A 12,428-nucleotide genomic window follows, 5' to 3' on the forward strand; every position below is an offset into this window, starting at 1 on the left:
CTTGGCATGACATAATTTTCAATCACCCATGTAAGTGTATTGCACACCGCACACTGAATTCCTCAAGGGGGTAATTCGTTGTCCTCATCTCGCCGGGGATTCGGAAACGGAAATTGTGCAAGAACTTATTGCACAACATGTCACTGCTGCAAGACGCGTCAAAATCAAACGACAAGGCAAAGAAAGCAACAGCCATACTATCATTCTTACCTTTGGCATTCCATTTCTACCTTCTTTTGTAAAGATTGGCTATCTTCGTACGAAATCAGTACTTATATACCAAATTCTCTTCAGTGTTTCAATTGTTTAAGTTTGGACACAACGAAAAGAACTGTAAAGGTGATTTCATCTGCACAAAGAGTGGCCAAAATGGCTATTCTCATGAGCAGGGTACCTGCAGAAGTCCATTGCGTTGTGTGAATTGCAGCGAGCCACATTCAGCCAAATCTCGTGACTGCAAGACATGGAAGATCGGAAAAGAGGTTTTCAATGTCGAATTCACACAGGATTTCCGGAAGCCAGACAAATTACCAACGCTAAATTCATATCTCCATCTCTCGCATCAACCTATTCTTCAATTGCAAAATCAAACACAAACAAAATAACAAAAAGTATTGATGCGTCTACACAAACTGATTATGTGCCTGTCCCAGACGTACTAAAAGAAAAGCCGAATGTTGCAGCGAAACCTACGCAAACACAACACAAATGTAGTTCAAAATGCAGCTGCTAAACCAGTTCAAAATGTACTAAGGTATTCAGATACGCCGTCGTCAAAGCAAAAAGTTATGTCAAATGCTAGTCCACGTGGGGTGAGTCAAACACCCCCCAAAAATTGATTTTAAAACTGATTGGTTTGGAAAGGGATCAACTGATTCCGTACAAAAAAACAAGGTTAAATATCAAACAGGGAATACCACGTTCAAAAAACGCAGCCTCTCCACAATCGGTTCCCTGTTGACAGGGGAGGATGTCGACGATCCGCCGTGGTTTCCTCCGTCCAGTTTAACTAGCACAAAGGATGGGAAGATCAAAAGGGTCCAACCTCCCGAGTTAATGCAGCACTAATCTATTTTCATATTTCCAGTCGTCTAATTTTTGTTTACCATTTTAAACAAATATTAAATGTCAAGTAAAATAATTATCCGATGGAACTGTCGTGGACTTAAAGCTGATTTTATTGAAATTCTCCTCAACAAAATATAATCCTTCACTTGTGTGCCTTAGTGAAACACGTTTAAAGGGAACCGACAATATATCCTTAAAAATCACTCAATATAACTTTATAAATCCTAATACAGAAAGAACTTCTGGTGTGATATCTATTATTATTATTGCATGTCCACACAGACAAATTGTTCTAATATTCATTTGGTTGCATTAAATATTACATTGCATCGACCAATTACTTTTGGCTAGATATATATACATGTACTTTATCTTGAAGATTTGGACCATCCTGTTTAAAGAAATGCCCCCTGTTTATTCAAGGATAAATAAACAAGAGCTGTCACTTATGGTGACAAATGCTCCCGCAGCGCCTTGACCTTTGACCTGGTGACCCCAAAGTCAGTAGGGGTCGTGTACTCAATAAGTACTATCAGCATGTGAAGTTTGAAGGTCCTGGATGCAGTGGTTCGCGAATAAAGTGCCTTCATGCAAAAAGTTAACGTTGTGACGAACGAACTAACGAACGGACGGACAGTTGAAAACTAATATGCCTCCCTTCGGGGGCATAAAAAACATAGCTCCATCCTGCAACCAGTAACCTTTCCTCAATTGATCTGATAATTTTCAATCGAACAGTTTTCTTGATTTTGAATGGAAAGTACTAGATGACACATGACAGTGACCACTTTCCAATTATTTAAAAAAAAAATAGAGAAAAGTGGAAACTTATACTTCCCATTTGCCTTCAGACCACTCTTCATATTTTAAATTTAATTAAGCTGACTGGAAGCAATTCTAAAGTTTATGTAAAAATTATTTGATTTTGGAGTTTCGCAATTTTTTGATCCTACTGATCGGTTTGCTGTTATTCTGTCCGATATTGCTGACAAGTCCATTCCAAAAACGTAAAGAAATGGTAAGCATAAAAATAAACCATGGTATAATGATGAACGCTGTCCGAAAACTTATAGCTGCAATTAAAAAAATCAATTTAAAGGCCAACTAAAGAAAATCTACAATCAGTTACAATTTTGAGAGCAAAATCCCGCAGAACAATTTAACAATCAAAGAGAAAGTCCTCATCATGCGTTTCTAAACTAAATTCCAGATCATCAGTTTAAAAAGTTTAGGATATGATTCGCAAAACTAGTTGTAAAGGAAAAACCTCACACTGGCCATTTAACTAAATCAGATCAGTTCATTGCATCTACAAAAGAAGACATTGCAAACACTTTTGGTGACAATTTTTCAAAGAACTCTTCAAACAGTTATGATCAACGTTTTCAAAATATTAAATCAACAAAAGAAAAGAAGCCTTTAAATTTCATTTCAAATAATGATGAAGATTATCATAAAAAATAAGGATAAATATCAAACAGGGAATGCCACGTTCCAAACCCAAACCGCAGCCTCTCCAAAAACGAAACTCTCAGCATGCAGATGTGCACACTGCCAACACACACACACTCACATACAGGCCAAAAACGAACAAATAAAGGAACACAATTGGGCACCGCCTTCGAACGGTCAGTGGCAAAAACACCAATAAACCATTTTCACTTACTACGCTTTGCAATTGAGTTTGCCTTTTACAGATATAATGTCTCATCGAAAAGCCAATATTCAGTTACAGTACTCGCCTGTCACATTTACATTTATCTCAATCGATAATTTCTGACTCCGCCCTTCAGTTAAACAACTTAGTGACGAAACGCGCCAAAATACGTCATAGAGCCATCTTAGGTAATCACACGAGGTAAAAAATACAGCAGTGACGTTAGTCAAATAATTGTAAATAAGCTTAAAGAACTTGGTGGAAGTGACATTAACGGCACACTTCCTCGCACAGCGTTAGCGAATGTAAGCCGTAGCCTTGGAATTCACAAAAACACAGTGAAATCAGTATGGATACGTTTCTGTCAAACTGGAAGTGTAGACAGCGGACGAATACACGGCGGTGGACGCGTAAGGAAAACAGGGGAGGACCACGAAAGATACGTTCAGTACCTTATAACTGAGACACCTTCATTGTCTTTAGGGGATATTCAACAACGGATAGAAGAAATGTTTGACATAAAAGTTTCAAAATCGAACATCTCTCGTCTGTTAAAAAGACTTGATACACACAAACGATTAGTGCGTCCAGCAGCAGCGAGATTTGAGGATGATAACATGGCGTATGCAAATGTGTTTCTGAGAGTCCTCAATTCTATCGATTACCGGCGTCTTAAATTCTTCGATGAAAGTGGTTTTGCTGTGCCAGATTTGTGTAATCCACGATACGGTCGCGCGCTTTGTGGCGAACGTGCTATTGAGGTTAACAAACAGAGACGCTCGCGAAATGTGACATTAAACCTGATGATTGGTGCAGATGGTGTCGCATATTTTAACCTCTTGGACGGACCTAGCAATATGGATACGTTTACTGAGTTTTTCTTGCAAGCTACAAATGCAACAAACAACAACGGGGATTTTGCATTGAAACCCGGTGACATTGTAATACTTGATAAATGTCCTATTCACCACGGGCACGCAGGACGTATTGTTAGCAACCTTCTAAATACCATGCACGTGGAATATGTATTTCTGCCAACATACTCTCCTCATCTGAATCCTGCAGAATTGTGCTTTCAGCACATTAAGACGGTGTTTAAAAGTGACAGTGTCGCGAGAAATCTTGCAAAAGATAATTTGCATTTTCAATTTCACACGTAGTTAACAGCATTTCTGCACAGAATTGCAGTGAATATTTCAGACACGTACAATAATCAACATTTAAAGTGATTAAAGTATTGTAGTGTCTTTTTAACTACCTTGTACTGGTAACTGATTTATTACCGATATGTAGTAAGAACATTCGTGGTGTGTCTAAGTTGTCTTAAAAAAACCCTAGTTTGTTTGTGTCTCTGTTTACTAGTATCTTCTTCACATTTATTTGAATGTACATTTCGTTACGTTTAATGTATTTTGTGCAAGCATGTTGATTGAAAATCAATTTACATCCGTAAGAATACGGTTTGTGAAAAACTTCAAACAGAATTTGTGACCTCAGTCACTTCATCACATGCCTTTGACTTTAATTAATATCGACAGGTACCTGAAGCATTTAATTTAGCGTATTGCCGCACCAATAACCTACTAGTAAGATTTAATGATTGTCAGGTCTGTTGCTGTTAAAGAGGTCAAACCTGTTCATACGGCGATCATTTTCTATGTTTAACTGTCGTATTACTGATAAAATTGTGCCATAAACTCAGCAAATGAACATACTTCAATGAATTACAAATATTACTTTTAGTTGTTAAAGAAGGCATCGAAATCGTTTACAAAGATAGCATTTTTATTACGTGGGGCAAACGACTATGTGTTCATTACAAATTGAAACGGATACATTTTCTCATTTGTTCGGTTTTCAACATTATCATTTGAGTTATATCAGGACACCGTTCCTGAGAAAGACCAGTGCTAGAATCCAAAGTTCGTAAACGGCTGCCTAATTTCTCACATAGAGCTGTACTCGGTAACGGGATTCGAACCTATGACCCTTCATCAGTGAGAGAAATTGATAATGACCACGTTGCCTGCTTTTATTTCCACCCAATAAAGTTTCTAGACGTTATCCATGAGTATTAACTCATTTTGAAATATGAGATTTAGACATTGACCTTAAGTTTGCAACATAGGACCTGTATTTCTGTGGCAAAAAATCCCACGCGTTGTATAGAATAGACAAAATGTGCCTCAAACATTTGATCTCGCCTTGTGGCCTCGACCTTAGGCTTGTAGTTTAAAATCGAATTGAACATGTCCTGCTGAGATTAAGCGTTAGACCCATGGTTAATAGAAAAACCTTCGGGAGTTAAGGGAATCAAACAGGGACTCAAACATTTTTACTCATCTTGTGAGATTAATCGAGACGACAGGTCTGGTTTACTGATTTAGTTTTGTACTTATTTGATGAACTGGACAACCAGTGAAACATCGTATTTCTCTATGTTTCCGACTCCGACACGTTCTTTGGGTTTTAAAAAGTCTAGAGGTATTAAGAAAGAAACTGCTTAGCTGTAAGAAATTTAGAATTGAGTTACCCAGCGCTAGCAGTGGTAAGTTCACTCGCACCTCACCAATGCGCTCCGGTCCGGGTTCGATCCCCGGTGCCGGTTATGGGGAATAGTGATGTGGTCACCAATAAAAAACCAAAACAACGCATCTATATATGTGCCAACAAGCGCGGTCTCGGTTAAGCTGTAAAAACTAGTAATTAAATAAAGTTTAAGCAAATTGTAATATACAAAGTGTGTAAAAATCAGACAATAAGACTAAATAGAAATCGAATAATTAAATGAAGTTTAAGCAAATTGTAATATTCAAAGTGTGTAAAAATCAGACACTAAGACTAAATAGAAATCGAAAATCGGCAAATTTCATGATGTTTTAAATGGCCAAGCCAAAGTTATCTTTACTCTAAACAGTCTGCCTATGATCTGCTCTGTTCGCTATTCAATGAATATCCCTTTGAACTATAAATGGGGTTGTCCAAACTGAAAGACAAGTAGTAAAGTTCAAATCACTTAATGAATATATTTTAACTCTAATTCTGCTATGCGACCAGTGAAAATCGTGGTCATTCAACCAGCACATTTTCAATGGAAACATCTATGAACTACAAATAAACAAGAATACAGCAAAACTGGATGTACAATGTGGTACACGTTCAAAATGGACAGAACATATAATGTCGCTAGTCAATGTCTCATTATTTTTGCATACGGGTAATTTTACAACACTGTATTATTGTTCATCGGGTGAAATACGTTGTGCAGAATATTTAGTTAATGCAATAAAACTGACAAAAATATGAGCATTCAAAAACTGTATAACTTCTGTTGTTCCCAGCGTATTTACATAATTGTAAATACAAAATTTAATTTTATGTATTGTATTAGATCAAATTCTTGTAGACAATAATCATGATAATTATACATATCACCACTTCTTAAAACTGACGGGAAGAATAAACAGTAATAGTCCGCCAAAAAGTTAAAAGGTTGCTATTCCAACTTAATTGTGCTCTATCAAGAGACAATATGAGCCGCATCATGAAAAACCCAACAATATGGTGTTGCGGCAAGTATGGACCTCTGTCGGCCAGGTATGAGCCTCTGTGAGCCAAGTATGGGCCTCTATCAGCCTGCGTACCGGTTGCAAAGCCACACTGTTGGTTGCTCATATGATTTAAACGACCAGCCAATATTCACACTACAGTGATATTCACTACAGACACAGAAAAAAGTAAACATGTACAATTCTCTCACCAATAGAAGACTGTGCTGCTGTTTCGGTATGCCAGGTCTAGCACTGTGCGGTTTATGAAGAATACATTTTTATTTGAATTATGTTTTTCATTTATTGAAAGAAAAAAAGAAATTAATACGAAATGCCACATTCTTTATCTAAAATTTTATTTAAACAATAATGTTTTTTCAACCATCCTAACTTTTTCTGATTTCAGCCTTCTGTTTCCTTTGCTGACTTACGGTTGTGCGTGCGAATAAACAATAATGTTTTCCATATAACCGTAGCGATTTTGAACACCAATCTTCGCTTCTGTTTTTGTAAATCAAATTCTGCTAGACACCCTCACCGATATACCGCGCGTTTAAATGAGCTGCACCACGAGAAAACCAACATACTGCATTTGCAACCAGCATGAATCCATTTCGCCCTGTGCATCCACGCAGTCTGATCAAGATCCATACTGCTCGCTTTCAAACCCAGCGGGAGCTATAGAAACCGTTACTACTAAATGATTATTATGGATCCTGATTTGACTGCGCTTATTCGAAGGCTGGTCAGGATCCACTCTTGTCGTAAATGTATAATAGGTTGAGGCTCATATTTTATTGTATAAAACATATACCCAGTTCCAAAAGAAAGTGTGCACTTTTCAAGTTTAAATATTTCAAAAAATTCCCCGACGTTTTTATTCCATTTTTTCATACACTAACTCTCAGGTATAACTCAAAATCTAAAATGCACACCAATTTGTTTACGAACTGATTTAAATTTTGGTACCAAACATTATAAGTTTTCATGAAAATAACCGAAAAAAAATAACAGAAAACTAAATGCACACTTTCTTTTGGAAATGAGTGTTTTGTTCGGCTAGTTATTATAGTTTTATAAAATATATATTTATGGGGGATACGGGAGTGGAGGCCGAGGGTTGTCTTTGAAGAAATTAGGTCGTGTCGCAAATATGTATCGGAAATAGAGGCGTTAAAATTGAAAATTTGACGATCGTAGAATTTCATTAAAATCATATCACTTCTTTATGCTGCTTTTAAGGTAGAATGCGATGTTGGAAAACGTTTTTCCATTTTTTATTAAATTTTACATGTCTGCAGTTGAAGATATTTCCAACTTAATGGCACCTTTCATTTTGCGATATTCCTTTGAGCTTTTGAGATACAAGATTCTAAAGTTGCCTAGTAACGCTCGTTTTGAACACGACGTCAGACATCTGCATCTAGAGATTGAACCGTAATAGTGAATTTCAGAATGAATTCACTCATTGAGATTTTAAGAAAAAACGTATTTTGTCACTGGGCACAAGGGATCAAGGTCACACTTAGGAGTCAAAAGTCAAGTCTTGCTCGCATTTTTCGTGTCCCCTCCGCATCTTCTGGACTAGTGGAATGACTTTCAAAATAATCGGCACAGATTTTCACTATGTCGAGAAGATTTGCAGAACGATCCTTCAAGGTGAAACTGTGTTCCAAGTGCTATAAACTGTAATTAGCTAATGCCATAATCTAATATCCCCAATGACATGTCCAAGGGCAGAAAACCTGCAACAGTTTGACGGAGATTGAAGAGGGGCCCATTTACCCCTTGTGACATTTGTGGAAAGTTTCATTGCAATCCCACACAACGAACACTACTGGTTTTGAAACAAATAAAGGAAGCATTGCCATGCAATACAAGTCCCCAACAACCCTTTAAAAAACCCTTGACCTTCAAGCTATATACTGGCCTGGATTTTGGTGAAACACGTCATCTTGCGATGGTGATAATTTGTGCCACGTTATTTTAAAATCCCTCCATGGATGACAGAGGCGGGCACGTCGATCATCACTGTGTTCAAATATAGAGGTACTGGGCACATTTGATCTCTGTGACCTTGACCTTCAAGGTACGGGCCTGCATTTTGCGCGATACGGGTCGTCTTGTTATGGCGATTATTTGTGCAAGGTTATTTCAAACTCTCTCAATCAATGAACCAGTTATACTCCTGACATGAAAATGTGGACGGACGGACGGACGGCCGAACAGACATCGAGCAAACCTATAAAGTCCCCGAAACCGTCTTCGAACGGTAAAACTGCTCAATCAATAGAAAGTCTTTGTATACTTGGTCCTTTAATTTATATTAAGGCCATATAATCCTGAAATGCTTGAGGCGATCTGGCTGGTTATATAACATTTCATCAAGTTTGGTGAAGATTGGCTGAAAACTATTCAACTGCTAGAGGGGATAAGACTAATTTATATAAGGTCCAACTGTGGATAATTAAAGAGCCATAATACTGAACTGGCCTTGACTATCTTTCTTGATGTCGAACTTTGCCGCGATATCATCGCCTAAACCATTTTCATCAAGTTTGGTGAATATCTGATGCAACTTGTTGGCCTAAGGGCACCTCATAAAATCTGTTACAGACAGACAGACAGACAAAGCACAAACAATATGTCGCCCGCACCGCTGTGTGGTGGAAGACTTAACAGACCGCTTTATTGTCCACAAGACGATTTCTATACATCGGTATAGCCCTTTAAAAATTCGTTTGGAGGGGCAACAAACACTGGTTGGCTTTATTTTATATGAACTTTTAATCAACAATATAAAACAGAGTTTAAACATCCATTTTTCATAATACGGCAATAATCATAATATGGTGGAATACTGTCATGAAGTTTTTCAGGGTACAAACAACATGATTTCAATAATTCTGATTCGAAATTTAGTATGTTAAAGGAAAAACAAATTTATAAATTTTTTAAACCCAGTATTTCTTTGGCTACACCTAAAAACAGTAAAACAATTCACAAAACTCAAATAAAACATATTTTGTCAGTCACGAAAATGTTTAAATTTAACAGAACAACATGATTCAATAATTCTTATTCGAAATTATTATGTTAAAGGTAACTTTTTATGAATTTTAAACCAAATTTTTTGGTTACACCTAATAAACAGTAAAACTGTTCACTAAACTCAATTAAAACATATTTTGTTAGTCATGTAATGCTTATTAACAGATTAAATGCCTTTTAATCATCCGAATAATTTTTTCACAAACTCTATGAATTATCTTTGGACTCGCACAAACCAATTGACAGAAATAAAAACTTGTTTTTAATGGTATCATTCATCCTCTGGGGGTGGGGGTTTGGCGTAGCAACTGGTAGTGGCGGATTTGCTACGGGTGGTGGGGTTGTCACGGAGAAAAAGGGGATGTTTGTTGGGAAATATCTGTACGGTTGCCCGGGCTTCAAACATCTGGTACTGTGAAAAACAAACGGGAACATCGGCCCATGGACAAGAACTGGGCCCCGTTCAGCGCAGACTGATATCACCATGACGTTGACCCGGGGACATTTCCAATTCCTTCACTACACTGTTTTTTCACTTTTTCAGTTTTCATTTTTCATGGTACGAATCTATGATCACTTTAAACATAGACGAGTCATTCTCCAGAATTTCCTTAGTGACGTTCTTTTTTGCATAATACTATTTCAGGATGTAACTGTCTGACAATATGAACCTTCCTTTGGCCTGTTCTGTTCAGTGAGGTATTTCCCGAAATTAGCCCGGGTAAGGATATCATGGACTTTGCCTCAAAAGATGTAAGAAACTTCATTTGTTGCTCTTTCTTTAGTTTGAAGAAAAATTTTTAAATGGGTTTTAAATTTCAGCTTCCAACTTTTGTTTTGCTTCCCCCACTTCCAAAAATTTCCCTTCTTCTCATCGGGGTTTATCGACTAAACCCAATGCACAGCAGATTCCACGGGGCCATATGACATCTGAAAAATAGAAACCATGTTACTGTCTTTATGAAATTTTATGAGCTAAATATGTTTGTTTTGGGGAAATATGTTTTGTTTTGGGGAAAGGGTTTCGTACAAATGTTGGGTAGGTGGGCCCATTAAGATTTTTTCTTAAACATAAATTCATAGGTAGCAGAATCATGCTTTGACTTAGAAAAATAACGTAAATTTAATTTTGTAAATGAAAAAAAATCTCCAAGTCCAAGTAGACTATATCTTAAAACTAACTAGAATTTGTCGATGGAAACCATCGTATATCCATACCCCACTTCTTTGTCACATTGCTTTTTCTGTTTAAAATCTGAGCTAAGAAAATTTAATCGTTTTGGACTTTGAAACCCAAAGGGTTATGTATAATAAACCGAAGTGAACATCTTGTCACAAGGATGGTTGTGTGTGAATATGAGGCAAAAGGGTGAAGTAATACAAATTAAGTTACACTATAATGACTAATAGTACAGGTCAAAGGTCAGATGGAAGTCATGGTCAAACATTAATATATAAAAACATCATGGAGAAGGATGTTTTGGTGTAAATATGATATAGAAAACAAACAAGATGAGATTTTGAAACACAAAAGCCCCCGTTTGGAAAAAGGGAAAAATGCAGTTTTGACCTTGAAAACGATCACATTGAGAAACAAGGCTTCATATCGATATTCAGTGATAAAGGGATTGTGACAAGGAGTAATGTGTGCGAGTTTTCAAGAAATCTATTAAACATGAATGATTTAAAAACCATTTATGTACAAAATATGGGGATTGTTTGACCTTGTAAAAGGTAACATTGAAGGTCAAGGTCATTTTTCTATATCAATGAAAAGGTTGTAACAAAGAGTAAATGTGTGAGTTCAAAAAAATCCACCAAGACGGGAAGTAACTATGTCCAAAATTGATATGTCTGACCTTGTATAATGAAACATTGAAGATCAAGGTCAGATGTCTATATAACAATTGAAGGTATTGAGTCAAGGGTAATGTGTGTGATTCTAAAACAATTATCGAGAAAAGAATGATTTTATAGGGATTTTTAAAGTTTTGTGACAGACAAGGGACAGAAAAAGGAGGGAGAGTCAGACAAAAAAAATAGTCCTGCGATTCAAAGGGTACGGGCATAAAAGTAAATGGCAAAATTACCATTTTCCGAATTTAAAGTAAAGGTCAAATGAAGGTCAAGGTCACATATTAATAAATTCAAGTTAACATCCTGTCAACATGTCAGGTGTCCTGTGTGAATATGAGCAAAATCGGTCAAGTAATAAAAATGTTAAGGTAGAATATTAAAATATTGGTCGCACCCCTTGTTGACTCCCCGCCCCCCACCTCACTGCTTAAGACCCTGTGGTCATATGAAAATTCTAAAAGTGTTGTGCACTCTCCCCAAGGCTATATGTATAGCAGTATTTTTCAATGGTGAAAAAAGGAAATACATGTTGGGACGGACGTAAAAGACTGACACGGAGATGACCACAAATCCCTCCGTTTTTATTAACCGTAAAAAAACGCCTTCTATGTTCATATTGGAAACACTAAATACACCTTAAAACCTAAAACTATATAAAAAATCCACATGTATACGATTCAGCAAACAAAATATTAAATTACAATCACAATTTCCCCCAATTATACTAAAAAAAATGTTCAGGCGGCTTTGTGAACGAAATTTAACTTAAAAATGACATTTTCATTAAAAAATTCACTGGACACATTGCTGTAGTAAATTATAATTGGTGGAATTTTATTAAAAATTGATTTCTGAAAAATGCCTCGTTTAATTTTGATAACGTAAGGTGTTATATACCTTGTATTAAGTTAGTATAATAGTATGGTAATGACCTTGATATTTATTTTTTCGTCTTAGATATTAAATTTACTTTATTATTCTATGTCAAAGCACTGATACTGCTGCCTGTGCATAAACTGGTATACTTTTTTCTTATTTCTCTCAAGCAATGTATTGCATACAAAATGAAGTCATAAATATTTGTCATAAATATTTGACCCGCCCGCTTAGCTCAGTAGGTAGAGCCTCGGGCTAAAAACGCGGGGTCGTGAGTTCGATCCCGGGCTGGCGAATGTTCTCCGGACTATTTGATAAGCGACTTTTGTCGAAATCATTTGTCCTCCACCTCTGATTCAGTGGGGGAA

At 36.7% G+C, this 12,428-nt stretch overlaps 1 protein-coding gene across 1 annotated transcript; it reads left to right on the plus strand.

Moving 5' to 3' along the window:
- The first annotated feature begins 369 nt into the window (after positions 1 to 369).
- Positions 370 to 3,885, plus strand: LOC128557289 (uncharacterized). Its single transcript, XM_053544523.1, has 2 exons — positions 370 to 390; positions 2,971 to 3,885. Exons 1-2 carry the CDS (start codon positions 370 to 372, stop codon positions 3,883 to 3,885), a joined length of 936 nt encoding a protein of 311 aa, XP_053400498.1.
- Positions 3,886 to 12,428: the final 8,543 nt, after the last annotated feature.

The sequence above is a fragment of the Mercenaria mercenaria genome, chromosome 5 (assembly GCF_021730395.1).
Source record: "Mercenaria mercenaria strain notata chromosome 5, MADL_Memer_1, whole genome shotgun sequence".
NCBI classification, from domain to species: domain Eukaryota; kingdom Metazoa; phylum Mollusca; class Bivalvia; order Venerida; family Veneridae; genus Mercenaria; species Mercenaria mercenaria.

Coding starts and splice junctions, on each gene's coding strand:
- LOC128557289 (XM_053544523.1), top strand. CDS start 370: ATGGCTATTCTCATGAGCAGG. Junction 391..2,970: donor TGGCTATTCTCATGAGCAGG/GTACCTGCAGAA, acceptor ATTGTAAATAAG/CTTAAAGAACTTGGTGGAAG.